Source organism: Dendropsophus ebraccatus, chromosome 6 (genome assembly GCF_027789765.1).
Source record: "Dendropsophus ebraccatus isolate aDenEbr1 chromosome 6, aDenEbr1.pat, whole genome shotgun sequence".
Classification (NCBI taxonomy): Eukaryota; Metazoa; Chordata; class Amphibia; order Anura; family Hylidae; genus Dendropsophus; species Dendropsophus ebraccatus.
This window is the reverse complement of record NC_091459.1, coordinates 109,846,869-109,862,833: the sequence shown is the minus strand read 5'-3', so window position 1 is coordinate 109,862,833 and position 15,965 is coordinate 109,846,869. Positions and strand designations below refer to the sequence as shown.

Below are 15,965 nucleotides of genomic sequence, written 5' to 3'. Positions count from 1 at the left end.
GTCTTGATAAATCCTTTCCTTTTCTCTAAGGTGGCCGACTGTCCTGTGTTCCAAGTAAGATCCACGACGTAGGCAAGGAGTGAGACTCCCTTGTCTCCGGCTTTCCTGGGCAACTGGTCTAGCAACCCATAGTGGTTGTGTAATGCACCACTATGGTGTTCGACCAGTCACTCGCCTGATGGTACTGTGTGACGCCACTACTGTGGTGGTTGGTTGGAGTATAACTCAGCCAGATGGTAGATTGTTGAGAAACCAGTGCTGGTTGGGCACACAGGTATGAAGGCACATCTGCTTTTAGTTAAGGGAGGTTGGCTATACCCCTTTCCCTGTGGTCGGTGACCTGCCAGGCTGTCAGGGAGTCCCTTGGGTGCTTATTACAGTAGTCCGGAGTGGAATTGTGACCCACCCGGACTATCGGTACCACCACCCAGAGAAAGGGGAGATGACCCAAGGAAGGTGAAATTATTGTGTCGGTGTTAGAGTAATAATAACTGAGTCCTGTTAACATAAATAAAATGTTCTTTACTTCAGGCATATTTAATACAGTAGTAGACTGACTTGACTGACAGGATCTGTGCTGAGAGCTTGAGAGGTAGCATAGCCATGCTGGCTTCATTGTGTGCCGAGAAGTAGAGTGACTACAGAGAAGCCGAGAGGAGGATGTCACGAGAGTACTAACCCAAGTAGTAATGCGCTCTGCCAGAACTTTAGAAGTAGAATAAGTAGAATACTTGAAAGTAGAGAGAATACTAGTGCCCGTGTTTTGACCTCTGTCTTGATACCACCTATTGCCCTTCCTTTCCCCATGTGACAACTTTCTACAGGGTATGTAATACCTCCTGTGAGTGGTGGAGAAGAGAGTGCAAAAGAAGGAAAATAGAGATAGGTGGAGAAAAGGAAAGAGCTCTCATTGGTGCACAAATTACAAACAACAATAACCCCTTAAGTACTACAGCTGTGCAATACTTAGATACAAGCTATACATACTAGCAACATCTAGTGGCAAAACTTAGGTACAACTTCATTACCACGTTTACTTAGAGTACAGGCTTTTGCGAGGGGTGTATAAATCAGCAACACCCGTGGTGGGAAACCACACATGGGTAACTAGTTGTTGGAAACAAACTATATACACATCCTGCTTGGCCTGTAGCTGGTGAGACTGGGGAGCGGCATGGGAGGGGAGACTGGGGAGCGGCACGGGAGGGGAGACTGGTGGGAAGGAGGGGAGAGTGGCACGGGAGGCAGAGGAGGGGTGAGCGGCACGGGACACTCATGGGAAGGGAGGGGGTGAGCGGCAGTGGGTAGTGGTGGATGGCCTTGCTTTTGGGGGGGCCTTACTTTCAGTGTGGGGGTGTCTTATTTTCAGGGGTGCCTTACTTTGAGCTACTTGGTAGATTAGTTAGGGTGTCTTATTTAAAGAGGATGCCTTATTTTCGGGGAAACACGGTATATATTGCTGAAATTCACACTCTTTGAAGAGTGTTTGACCACCAGGGTGCAGCGATCACTGTTAGAGAGGGCGCCCGCCCCTGCAGCCTGCAAGAGTTTGGAAACAGCTGAGAATGTCGGTGTTCTGGCACATACAGCTATAGCAATGTGATGTCACTGTAATTTACCACCTTCACTGTGTCATGTACAGTAGAAACAGGACCAATCTCCTAAGTTTGTGAGTAGGTTTACTTTTTTTAACATTTTTGTTCGTATTTTCTTGTTGTTCCATTGTTAAAGCGGTTATCCAGGATTAGAAAAGGCATAGCTACTTTGATGCAAAAATAGTACCACCTTTGTCCTCAGGTTGTGTGTGGTATTACAATTCGGCTTCAATCAATTAACTGAAATTGAGCTGCAAAACCACACGCACACTGGGAACAAGATTAGTGCTATCTCTGTAGGAAAGCAGCCATGTTTTTTTTAGGTAGGCCTACGTTTTTATCTTTTGTAACTTTTTATATGCCTCATAATAAAGACAACAAAACTTTTTTTGGACGCTGTGGATCTTCTCCTCCTTCTTACTATTATCACCGGGTGTGGCCCGCTACTACTCCACTTGCTCCTGCCTGAACGTCCACCATCACACAACAAACCACCTATGGTGAGCTGAGTTTTTTCTTTGTTCATGAGATGTTTTTTAGGCCTAGATGTATGGTAGAAAAACTCCTCATACTTACTTAATGGAGGGGTTTACTTACCTACCTCTATGTGGAGGGGGGTTCTAACTACGGATTATAAGCTGAGGGGAGGTTTACTTACCTACAGGAGAACAAGAGAAGGCTACAGATGTATGGGGTTAGAATCAAGAAACATTATTTCTTTAGAGGTATTCTAGGCAAGAGGTGTTTTTAACTATATGGCTGGGCACGGGCTGTTTTAACAAAATAAAGTAAACTTACCTCTCTCTTACCTCCTGCAGCTCCGTCCCTTGTTCGTCTGTGTCTGGGTGTTGGGACCGTGATGTTTCAGGCCTGCCCCAACCAATGAACAGCTGCAGCAGAGTCCTGCCTCAGCTGCTGATTGGCTCGGCGGGCTTGCAACGTTGCGGCTTCAGCACCTAAATGTGGTGATACAGGACTGCAGCGGTGCTGAAGCCAGGGTAGTAAGTTTACTTTTTTTTGTTAAAACAGCCCATGCCCAGCTATATAGTAACAACCCTTGCCCAGAATACCCCATTAAGTGTGTAAGTTTCTTTATATCTACTATATAGGGCTACCTAACTATCTACCTGCTATATACAGTATTTGCATTATAGGAGGTCTACTGATATACATCCCATTTGCTTACTATAAGAAGAGTCTTCCTACCTACCAAATGGAGGAATCTACCTACATACTGCTATTTAGGGGTCTACCTACCTATTAAATGGGGGGCTTACTTACTATATGGGGGAACATCAGAAGACTAAAACTGTATTGGGTCACAAATGGGGAGCCTTTTTACTTAAAGAGAGGTAAAAAGGATGCCTTCTTGCTGTGTGGGGCATTAATATGGCTGGGTTATGGTGCGTTTACACAGACAGATTTATCTGACAGATCTTTGAAGCCAAAACCAGGAACAGATAAACAGGGAACAGGTCATAAAGGAAAGCCTGGGATCTATCCTCTTTTCAAATCCATTCCTGGCTTTGGCTTTCAAAATCTGTCAGATAAATCTTTCTGTGTAAACGCACCCTTACACTTTAACTATATGAGGTTAAAAGGAGGCATTATTAGTGTGTGGAGCAAGTTTAGAAAATCATTATCTCAGTGCGAAGACCTTGCCCATAAGTAGCAATAACGCTCTTATTACATTTTCTAAAACAAACACTTGACCATAAGCAAACACAGAGAATATGGCTGTCACCTTTCTTCAATGATCCACAAGTGGGGAAGGTAAAGTAATTGAGTTGAAGTGCTCTGCAAGTGGTATAGGTAAAGGTTAAGTAGATAACAGTACACTACAGAGTACTGAATAGATCGATTAGAGGTATATGTGAGGAGATAGAAAAGTGAGGCCACAGTGTTTCTTCTTTCTTTCTTTCCATGTTAAATTTAACTTACTTTTTAAAAAAAAACTTACTATGGGCCGCACAGTTTTGGGCTGGTTGTCCAGGTGGGGTTTTTGTCCCGGCTATCTCTTCCCCATTGGCATTAACACACCAACAGTGCCCGGTGCCACCATGACACTGCTGTGGGCTGTAGTGACCCTTCTCATCACACTGAGGTACAAACCCTCCAACTGAAGGTGTCTTTCCTTCAAGTAGATTTTGGCGTTCCTTTAAGCAGGGGGTACTGGCTGCTAAAAGATAAGATAAAAGATAGTATTTGTAAATAGATAGCTGTATATTCTACATTTACATTAAAAGGCTATGTCACTTGACGCTTTTTCCTTTCCATTTATTATTTTTTAAAATGAGGTCAGTCATTTCATGTTTTGGAGGCCCATCATTACATTGAGGCTGTTGGGTGTGTCTTTAATTGAAAAGTCTATTGAATCTAATAGTTTACACACACAGATATCTGACAAGTTATCTGACAGAGTTTTGAAGCCAGAGCCAGGCATGGTTTTGAAAAGAGGAAAAATCTCAGTCTTTACTTTATGATCTGTTCTCTGTTTATAATCTGTTCCTGGCTTTGACCTCAAAAATCTGTCAGATATCTGTGTGTGTAAAAGGACCCTAATAGTAAAGACGGTGAAAGGACGGTGAAAACAGAAAAAAAATGTCTGTGAGCAACTAAAAAAAGTCTGTTGTTTTTAAAAGACGTCTGCGAATAATTGTCATGATCTTTATTTTGACGTCATACACTGTGTGCATTGGACGTCCAACCTTCTATTGACTTCAATGTATTTCATTGAGGTCAATTAAAATGCGGTAATGAATCTCATTTTAACCCTTTCCCGCACAAGGACGTAACTGTACGTCCTCTCGCGGGTGCGGGCGTTCAGAGCGGGGCCGAACCGAGGTGGTCCCGAGTGCCGCTTGTAGCCAGGGACCGCCGGTATTAGCAGGCACGGTCCGATCGCCGTGCCCGCTAATACAGTAATCAGATGCAGCTGTCAAACATGACAGCTGCATCCGATTACCGAATACAGCATTGCCCTGGTGTCCCGGAGGAGCGATCTCCGTTACTGAAGCCGGCTGGGGACCGCTCCAAGATGGCGCCGTCCCCGGCTCGGCACTCATTTGTTTTCGGCTGCAGCAGCCGAAAGCAAACGAGTGCCGATCTCATTGATCTTTGCTGTATATCTATACAGCAAAGATCTCAATGAGAGATCAAAGTGTATATACTAGAAGTCCCCCAGGGGGGCTTCTAGTATATGTGTATAAAAAAAAAAGTGTTGTTAATAGTAAAAAGCCCCCTCCCCTAATAAAAGTCTGAATCACCCCCCTTTTCACAGGTTTTAAATAAAAGTAAATAAATAAATAATTAAATAAACATGTTTGCTATCGCCGCGCGCATAATCGCTCAAACTATTCATTAATCACATTCCTGATCTCGCACGGTAAACGTCGTCAGCACAAAAAAATCCCAAAGTGCAAAATTGCGCATTTTTTGGCGCATCAAATCCAGAAAAAATCTAATAAAAAGCGATCAAAAAGTTGTATATGCGCAATCAAGGTACCGATAGAAAGTAAACATCATGGCGCAAAAAATGACACCTCACACAGCCCCATAGACTAAAGGATAAAAGCGCTATACGCATGGGAATGGAGCGATTTTAAGGAACGTATATTTGTTAACAATGGTTTGAATTTTTTACAGGCCATCAGATACAAGTTATACATGTTATATATCGTTTTAATCGTAATGACTTGAGGAACATGCATAACAAGTCAGTTTTACCCCAGGGCGAATGGCGTAAAAACACATTCCCCCCAAATAAAAGAAATGCGTTTTTTTTTTTTTCAATTTCACCACACATTGAATTTTTTTCTGGTTTCGTAGTATACTTTATGCAAAAATTTAGCATGTCATTGCAAAGTACAATTAGTGACGCAAAAAATAAGGGCTCATGTGGGTCTGTAGGTGTAAAAATGCAAGTGCTATGGCCTTTTAAGCACAAGGAGGAAAAAATGAAAACGCAAAAACGAAAATTACCCTGGTCCCGAAGGGGTTAAAAAGAAAGTGGACGCCTTTTAACTCTTTTCACATATCCCTGAAGTGTTCCTCATGCCTTCTGATATTATGACTATAGACAGTGACAACGAGAGTCTGGTGGAGCCAACATCCTAACTCTCTGGGCACCATTTTCATCAGTGCGGCTATCTGTTACTTGACTAAAACCTGGTTTTGGTCAAGTAGCATTTGAGAGACCTGGAACATTTAGAGGTTGAGAGTATTTCAGTAGCTTTCTTAATAATTACAAAGAATAACCTGTAAAATTGAGGATAAGACAGGCATATCTAGGCCAGTGTAGAAACTGTAACATATAATATAGGTCATACCTGTATCGTCACATGTTACACGAGGTTGTCCTGGTCCTGCTCTTGTACCCTGTATCTCTTCACCATCTTTATTCACACACCAGCAATGACCGGTGCTGCCATGGCACTGCTTTGGAACATATTCACCCTTATCATCACATTTTGGCACAAATGCCCCTATCAAGGGTCTCTTTCCTCCTCCAAGTAACCTCTGGCGATGCTTCAAGCAAGGAGAGATTTCTGTTAAAATGAAAAACAATCAACAAACAACCAATCTAAATACCTCAAAATAGTTTCTTATCAGCACATATATATTTAGCTTAACTATAGGTGCGACTTTTCTAATCAAGAACTGTATTATTATAACTGCATTGATTTTAAGGCTGGGTTCACACTACGTATATTTCAGTCAGTATTGTGGTCCTCATATTGCAACCAAAACCAGGATTGGATTTAAAACACAGAAAGGATCTGTCCACACAATGTTGAAATTGAGTGGATGGCCGCCATATAACAGTAAATAACTGCCAATATTTCAATATAACAGCCGTTGTTTTAAAATAACAGCAAATATTTGCCATTAAATGGCGGCCATCCACTCAATTTCAACATTGTGTGAACAGATCCTTTCTGTGTTTTAAATCCACTCCTGGTTTTGGTTGCAATATGAGGACCACAAAACTGACTGAAATATACGTAGTGTGAACCCAGCCTTAAAGAGGTCACCAAGCTGTTCAATGAACATTGAAAATCACAGTGCGGTAATGTATCTCTGTCGTATGTACGTACGTACATACATACATACATACAGCAGTTATGGTGCTATATTGTATATGACAACTATAACTATGCCACAATAACAGTGAAGAGTGTGACTTACTTTCAGTTTCTTCACATGTTGGGGCTGGTTGCCCTGGTGGAGTTTTTGTCCCATTAATCTCTTTCCCTTCTTCATTAACACACCAGCAATAACCTGTGCTGCCATGGCATTGCGTTGCATTATAGTTGCCCTTTTCATCACATTCAGGCACAAAAGCTCCAAGTAGAGGCCGTCCTCCTCCAAGCAGAGCATGACGTTCCTTATGACATGGGCCCTGAGTTCCTAAATTAACATGTATAATAGAAAAAAAAAAAAGTTCAGTGAAAATAAACGTAATATAGGTTTAGGTGCTACATATTCAAGACACATTTTTCTTCAGCTTTCTTAAAGGAGTTATCAAGGCTTAGAAAAACATGGCCACTTTTTTCCAGAAACTGCACCACTCCCGTCTCCAGTTTAGGTGTGATTTTGCAATTCCTTGTCAATAGCTATCTAAAATATATATAAAGCCACCGGGAGCACAGAAAGCTATGGAAGAGACCCAAGGGGGCAGATGTTAGAAAGAACCGCAGGACACTTGTTGTCATGGTTGCCTTTTTGGACCAGCTATGGCCACCCCTGGATACACTAGGCCGACACAGGGATGCTGGGACTCTGGGAGTTATAGTTGTTGCAGTTGGGTAGAGAAGTTAGTGTAGTATATTGGATAGGATTGAAGACACTTTAGTACGTAAACAGTTAAAGATATTACTGAAGAACTTGATAAACAGCACAACCTATGCGGTTCTTGCATAGTGGCGTGAACAGTACAATAAATAGTAGACTGGCTATCCGAGGTGCCTTGTACAGGGTTGATCTGCAGTGTGCTTGAATAAGTAGTTTAGTTTTGTTTAGATTAGTTCAGGTTGCAGCGGAACGCTGTTAGGTCTATAGGTGAATAGGACCTGGTGTAGGGTGGTTACTCAAGGGAAGGGACTTATACAGACCTAAAGGCTCTCAACAAGAGGGACTCTGGACACTTCGGGGGTGGTGATAGAAAAATACCTGCCACTCATGGCACATGATTAGGGAACGCAGGCCTCAACCCTGGGTGCGTTAGTTATGCAGGTCACCCTCTAGGGACACTGGACACTTGTCTTGGCTTAAATAGTGCACTTAGCTAACTGCTGGCTCGACTAAGGGCCCTATTCCACCGGACGATTATCGTTTGCATAATCGTTAACGATTAACGATCTCACACGACCGCTATTGCGAAAGACCTGAAAATATTCACTCATTTCCATGGAACGATAATCGTTACTTATGATCGTAATTGCGATCGTTTTTCTTCGCTATTTATTCGCTATTGCGTTCATATCTACTGCAAACGACCGAATGATGTCTTATTCAATGCGAACGTTTTGCGAACGCTTTGCAAACGAGCAACGATAAAAATAGGTCCAGGTCTTATAAAGCGATCAACGATTTCTCGTTCGGTCGTTAATCGTTAAATGCATTTCAACCGAACGATTATCGTTTAGATTCGAACGATTTAACGATAATCTGAACGATAATCGTCCGGTGGAATAGGGCCCTTATCTTCTCAGAAAATCCTCCTCCTTTACTCCTCTGATAGTCCCTCTGTGTGGATAAGTTACCTCTTTCACTCCCCTAAGGGTATTCTTCGGTATAGCTTCGGTAATCACTAGACTCACTCACTCAATCTGACTAGTCTACACTCTCCTCCTCCGACTAGTAGCTGGTAACAATTAACTGAGACTGAAACTTACTTTTTCTTTTACATCCCCAGGGAACTCTGTGATTGGGGGAAATCCACCTTGTGACAGAGTCTAAGGCCTCTGATAGGCTGAGTGTGAGAGGAAAGTGTTGTGTGAGGTGAGGTGAGCATTGGATCTTAGATAGCTTACAGAACATACTGTGATAGGCCGAAATACAGAATGAATCATAAACAATTACCCCTGACATAGGTTTGGCTTTTAGCTGAACCTGAATAGTGTACTGCAGAACAGTGACACCAAGTGGTGGAGTTACATACTACAGCTATCTATCTCAGTGCCTGCCAGAAGGAAACAGTGGACCTTGCTCTGGGATACTGTATATGTGTATATATATATATATATATATTATATAAATTAGACAAGAGGACGGCACTCCAATTGTATGAAAGTGATGATTTATTCACCCAATCACGTGCAGCGACGTTTCGACTCTAACCTGAGTCTTTTTCAAGCCTTGAAAAAGACTCAGGTTAGAGTCGAAACGTCGCTGCACGTGATTGGGTGAATGAATCATCACTTTCATACAATTGGAGTGCCGTCCTCTTGTCTAATTTGGATATCCAGTGAAGCCATTGGGATCGACTTCTATTGGGATGTGCACCCACCAGCTTAAAGCTATTTGACTTAAAGCCAGCACAGTGCCGTCCAACCTTCTGTTTTGTATATATATATATATATATATATATATATATATATATATATATATAATCACTTTGCTTATGGAAATGTGAGAACTTTGAGAACCTCGCCTCTTATGTGTATGGGCATCTTAGGTTTGTAGATTTATTTATTTTTTAAGTTTATTCAATAAAAATACCTTTTTGTGTATTTATTCACATTAATGAAATTAAAGAAAAAAAAAACATAATATATTATTACTCACCTTTTTGAGGATGATAACTTTCAGTCATGATGGGCTTCAAATTAAAAGGATTTAATGAAGCTTTGTAAATGCTTCTACTATTCAGGGAAATGGCATCTGCTTCTCCATCCTGAAAAACAATAGGCTAGTCATCACTAGTGTTGAGCAGACTCCATAAAAGTGTCTGGGTGAGGCAACTTCTCTGAACCTACATTTAACTCCCAGCATCTGAAGAAGGTGGGGGCAGCCCGAGGGCTGCATAGAAAACATAGATACATTCCATGGCTGTATCCAGGTTTTCCAGGTCTCTATAGGGCTGTATCCAACTTCTCTAGACGTGGGGAGATAGATGCCAAGCATACAAGTTCAGAGAAGTTGCCGAACCCTGACATTAATGACATTCACTAAACGCTACTCATCACATATATATATATATCATTCCCTTTGTGTTAGCAACAATCTCCAGTGATCAGTTGACTCAATTGTTCAATTTTCCTGTAGCCCCAGTCATTTTTTTTAACTTTTCACATTGTCGACAAAGTTTAGGTCACACAGGGTGTCATCCCTGATATTTATTGTGATTATTATAGCCAGTTATATGTATAGCCAGGTGAAGCGAGCTACCAGCTGATGTCCTACATTATAGCTTATTTGCTGAGGAATTCCTGATCTACTGTACTGAAACACCTCAGTGACATATTTTGTAAGGCTGACAAAGACATACGTCCATCCAATTCAGTGGAAACACAGCTTTTTTTGGGAAACCTGCCACTGCAGTTTTTCTGCAAAAAGCAGACGTAGATCCAACAGAAAAAAGAAGTACAAGTCCTCCCTTTGTATTTTTCATCCTATTTGAATCCACTCCTGGCTTTGGCACAAAAACTGCTGTGACTGTTATCCAAAAAACTGCTCTGTGTGTTTCCAGCCTCAAATAAAAGCTAGAAAAAGCCACAAATCCTGACCCTCACCACAGATAGCCAGGACAAGAATGTAGAAACACCACTGAAATGGTCTCCTAGTCTACAAAGTGATATAAATCAATCTTTTGGACAGGTCCTCTTTATGCAGTATAGTAGAGTGGACTCCCATGGAGATGTACTTACACTGATAGCTTTCACACAGTCCTCAGTGCTGGATTTTTTCACACATGTGAGCAGAATCCCACCGACATTGCAAGACTTCACTAGATCATCGCACTTTTTTACTTCAGAATCTGACGTCACACACCAACGTATATTTCTTGGTTTTATCACTGCGGAGCTCAGCCCTGGACAAATTCGATATAAGTATTAATCAGGAGTGTTATAGATTATTCCGAAAGAAAAATCTCTTTCCAATAAATCCAGGCCTGGTGTCAAAGGTTCTGAATTTTCATAAAAAAATAAATAAATACAAAAAGAACCTAAGAAGTCTATAATTTTGCTATCCTCAGATTCTAGGTAAAATACAGTAGATAAATGGTGTGGATGGTCTTTCTCGTGAATATAGTGGAGACAACTGTGAGTACATCTGATATATTCCATCTGTGTTTAGGCTGTTTGGTACAATAGCTCAGTAGACCTGTTCCTGCTTCATACACACAGACATGTGAAATGTTTTGATCCTGAGACCCCCACTGATCACTATATATAGCCAGGAGAAGTGCATACTATGCACTTTCCTCCTCGTCTCATCCATATTCTGCTAGGGTGTGTTCACACTACCTGCAGAGGATTCCGCCGCTCACGCCTGCGTACATCTCCGCCCATGCCATAGACTCCATTCTATGGTTGGGCTGATTTCGCCGTCCATTCAAAGAATTGACATGTTAATTCTTTAGGTGGATGGTGGAATCTTCTTGAGTGGTGGACCCTACAGCGGGTTTTCCGCCCAGATTCCATAGTGTGAACGCACCCCTACAAGTCAAATTAAGCATTGGAGAGTGAAACGTACAGCAATCACTGGGGTCTTAGCACCAAGACCCAAACCAATCAAAATTTTTGTTTGACCTGCTAATTAGTTATGGTCCGAACCGAGTTCGTATGGAGTTTGTACGAACCCGAACCATCCGCAATGATTACCGCTGTCTGCCCGCTCCGTGCAGCGGGCGGATCCAGCGGGAGGAACGCCTGGAAAACAGCCATAGCCATAGGCTGTATCCCAGTTTTCCAGGCGGTCCTCCTGCTGGATCCGCCCACTGCACGGAGCGGGCAGACAGCCGTAATCCGATGCCGAGCGTTCGGGTTCAGCCGAACCTGAACCTCGGCGGATTCGGACCATCCCTACTGCTAATGTTTAAATTCATTATTACATTCATTTTTCTTATTCATTATAATAGTCATTATTATAGAGATTTTAGTTCTTAGCATCGAAAGGTTTAACCATTGCTTGTGTATAATGTTGCCATCATGAAAACTCAGAAGAAGAGGCTATTCAGCAGGGGCACAGCAGTCATATGACATGTCTAAGGGGCTATGACCTTGTAACTGTTTGGAGCATGTCATACATACGAGCCATACTTTACAATTCTGTTTTATCCAGCAGAGACAAGCAAATAAAAAATGACTTTTACTATTATTAATAATGTTGACACCTTAAACACTGTGCTTAAATTTATGTAACATATATGTTGGTTGTAATGTTTATGGTATCAGGTCACTGCATCAGTTATTGTGCCTAAGTAATAACTGAAGACTGACTGAGTAAGGATCTCACTGCTGGGATCCAGTTGCTGTTATATTCAACCTTAAAGGGAATCTGTTAACTCCCAGGCCCGACCTGAGGTGTTGACAGTGTGCTGTAGTTGGCAGTCCCCTAGTGAGTATGGTGACTTTTGGTAATTTTTAGTGATGAGCGAATACTGTTCGATTGAAAAGAAATTTGATCGAATAGTAAGGTATTCGATCGTATCGAATATTATCGAATAGTTCGCCGCATATCTGATAAATATTCGATGAGCATTCAAATCCCCCTTCTTTCCTTTTTTTTCAGCCAATCAACATGCAGGGAGGCTGCCACAGCCCCTTGGTGTACATAGCATCGCGAGAAACTATAATAACAATGATTGGATGGCATAGTCACATGACCCAAAAACATATATACGTGTGTTCATCCAGTGCTACGTGCTGCTTCGTTAAATATAAATACAAAGGGTAGTGCAAGCACTCTGCTCACCAAGTACTTTGTGCTGCTGATACGTGCTAGACTGCTAGATCTAAAAAAAAAGAGTAGTACGTGTGTTCATCCAGTGCTACGTGCTGCTACGTCATACATAAATACACAGGGTGGTACATGCAGGCTGCTGTGCTACTATAAGGCACTCTGTTTACCAAGTGCTACGAGCTACATAATACAGGCAACCAGCTGTACCTATAAAATATTCATACTCCCTTTAATAACCAGGTAATTCACCTGTATAACATTGACTTGTGACTTTATTACCAGCGATTTTGGGGTGTTAGATGCTTCCCCTGCTGTCCCAGTTGCATTTCAGTGAGGTTGCCATCATTTCCTGAGGTGTCATTGTGGACTTGGAGACCTCCAAGTGGTCAAATAGATGTTTTTCAATAAACTAATACTTGTTCCCATAGACTTTAATGGGATCGAATATTTGATCGAATAGTCGAATATCGGGGAGATATTCGAACGAATATTCGAATATTTCACTATTTGCTTATCACTAGTAATTTTCCATGCAGTGGATTATGCACTTGTCTCTGGTCTCCTACTGTACTAAAGAGGCAAACAGGAGTTGTTCGTGTCACACTCTGGCACACCTCTCCACTCTTTCCTCCTCCCTCTTCTTCATGAATAATCATTGCTGCCTGGCCTCCTGCTTGCTCAGCTGTCAAGCAGTGTCTCTGATTGCAGATGAGTTGAATCTCTCGGCCCAAATGTGTTGGAACTATGGTCTAGGGGTAACTCACCTATCAAAAATACTGTGTGTGAACATAGCCTTAAATTATACAATGATGAGAAGAAAAAAAAACAAAGAGCTCTATTTTATGTCCATCAGGGGATTTGAACCAGAGACCAAATTGCTGGCAGGTCACTAGACAGGTGAGTTATCCCTACTCCACATACCCTACACAGTTTCTTTCAGACATAACCTGCCTACAGAGGACTGATCTGCAATCAGAGACACTGGCTGACAGCTGAGCGAGCAGGAGGTCGGGCAGCAATGATTATTCATAAGGAAGAGGGAGGAGGAAGGAGTGGTGAGGCAGCCATAGTGTGACACGAACAACTCCTTTTGCCTCTTCAGTACAGTAGGAGATGTGAGATTGTGCATAATCCACTGCAAAGAAAACTACCAAAAGTCACTATGCTCACTAGGGTACTGCCAGCTACAGCACACTGTCAGCACCTTAGGTAGGGCCCGGGAGCTGAGATTTCCTTTAAATAAAAAGTTATGTAAATCTGAAACATTCCTTTAAGTAATGACAATTCAGAATTGAATTTTAAAATTGACAAATCTCATCCGGCATTGACTACTGTAGGTGCTATTGTATGAATGTAGTGATAGATGTCTATGCTTACCCAGTATGCAGAGACTTAGTAACACTTGCAAGGCAGGCGTCATCCTCAGTTCTTCCAGAAGAGTCCCATGTAATGCTGCAGCTTGTTGTACTCTATATATAAGGGAGAGAGGGATGGGTGAGTAATCATTAATCAGCAGATCCCCTGTCCTTGTATTATTTACATGCATTTCTCAATCAAATCTGTTCCCTCCCTCTTAGTAACTGGTATGGCACAGAGACTTGTTTTCTCTCTTACATGATACTTACATAGCTCTGCCAATTCCGAACCTAAGCTATCAAACTATTTTCTGGTAGGCATTGTTTAGCTTACATAAGTAGTTCACATTACATAGCTATGTTCCCACTTCAGGAACATAGCTGGGAAAGGTGGCCTTCTAGTTATATAAACGGCCACTAATAATGATCACGATTTGTCCTCTATATTCCTGAAGTGTGAACACAGCCCACTAGGGATAACGGGGGCACTAGGTGGGGAATTATTTTGAAGTAAGGGCAATGAGACAGCATTGTAATTTTTTCTACATAGAGGCATCATTTCTATGGGGGCACTTAGGAGGACATTATTACTTAATTAATAGGAGCATTAAGGGGGTAAGTATTAAGTGGAGCACTCAGGGGCACATGATTTCTAAGTGGTAAATACTGGAACCCTAGAAGTGTCTGGAAGGTCTCTTACACAGTGCAAAACAAATGTAGGGACAACTCCCTATAGAGACCTTTCTGTCAGGCTAGAGAGACAAGGACAAGACAGTGAATCCTGAAACTTAGCCCAACCAATGTCCCTGCCTACTTGCCACGGACGACCCTAAACGGTCGCGGACAACCACGGAGTCGGTCCCTACACTGAGTAGGTGAACACACAAAACGTAGACACACAAACAAAACACAATGGAGGAGAGTCAGCTAGCTGAGTTAAAACCAAACGGACAACGCAGTACAAAATCAGAAAGAGCGGATAGTCAGATGTCAAGCAAGAGGTCAGAACACGGGCAGAGCAATAACAAGGGTATTAGAACAGGGAACGCTGGGAAAGGAGCAGGGGAGCTGGGACTAGTGTGAACTAATAGCCAGCAAGGAAATGAGGAGCTGACTGCTTTTTATCCAGGATCAGAGCTTAGGTCCAGCAGCTAACTGGAGCAGCCCTGGTCCCAGCACCAAGTTCAGCGGGACAGACCTAGCAGTGCACTAACCCTTGCACTGCCAGACGTCTGACAGGCAAGGCAGGTGTGGCTAAAAAGTAAAACACAATTCAGACACAATTCATTCAGTGCAAACACAGACAGAAACTCAGCACTTCCTCGGCCGCCCGGCACGGACCGAGGAGCGCAAAGTCACATTCCTAACACTTTCTTTGCAAGGTCAACATTTATAGTATAAAATGTAACTTTCATTCATATAGATAAAATATGATTATCAATGTCTACCCTAATGATTAAAAACGCTCGATGTAGTAGTATTTATTAATGATATATTGGATTCAGGTTATTAATGGGTACTGTGCTCCGGCAGCCTTGTCATAGGCAGTGTAGCTGATCAGGAATATGTGAGTTGCACTTAATTCCAAAATACACTGTATCTAACCATTATATAATGACCCTGTACCAATCACGGTGATACTAAGTGGGGTATTCACAAAGTCGCAACAGTATGTAATGGGGAACTGTGGGTGCATTAATGGGAATCAATCAGCACCGGCCACGGCTGTAGCAGTAGCTTTAGTAAGCGGAAGTTTTATTCTGCGGCACGTGGCAGGGAGAGGGGAGGCAATTATCATCTGGACTAGTTACTGTTCTCTTCCCCTCCGTGCGCAGTGCAGGGATAATTGACAGGCAGAGAGACCTGTTAGTGGCCTCTCTATCTGTCAATCATCCCCGCACTGCGTGTTGACAGGCAGAGAGCGGTGACTAGTCACAGGTGGCTCCCTGCCCATATGACTAGTCGCCACCCCTTGTCACTGCCTCACAAGGCAGAATAAAGCTTCTCTTCTGCTTGTTAAAACTACTGCTGTAGACAAGGTGCTGGACTTTATTTTCAGAGTCAGCTGTGTGGAACCTGAATTGCAGCTGACACAATCTTATTGCTT

The 15,965-nt window shown here is 42.3% G+C and overlaps 1 protein-coding gene across 1 annotated transcript in view; it reads right to left on the bottom strand.

Moving 5' to 3' along the window:
* Positions 1 to 13,967, bottom strand: part of LOC138795912 (saxiphilin-like) — a 46,862-nt gene extending 32,895 nt beyond the window's left edge. Inside the window, exons 1-6 of the mRNA XM_069975641.1 lie at positions 13,881 to 13,967; positions 10,466 to 10,629; positions 9,384 to 9,492; positions 6,783 to 7,004; positions 5,924 to 6,142; positions 3,556 to 3,774 (exon numbers count right to left, since the gene is read on the bottom strand). Coding sequence (XP_069831742.1) covers positions 3,556 to 3,774; positions 5,924 to 6,142; positions 6,783 to 7,004; positions 9,384 to 9,492; positions 10,466 to 10,629; positions 13,881 to 13,923 — 976 coding nt within the window. The 5' untranslated portion in view covers positions 13,924 to 13,967. The remainder of the gene's footprint in view (positions 1 to 3,555; positions 3,775 to 5,923; positions 6,143 to 6,782; positions 7,005 to 9,383; positions 9,493 to 10,465; positions 10,630 to 13,880) is intronic.
* Positions 13,968 to 15,965: the final 1,998 nt, after the last annotated feature.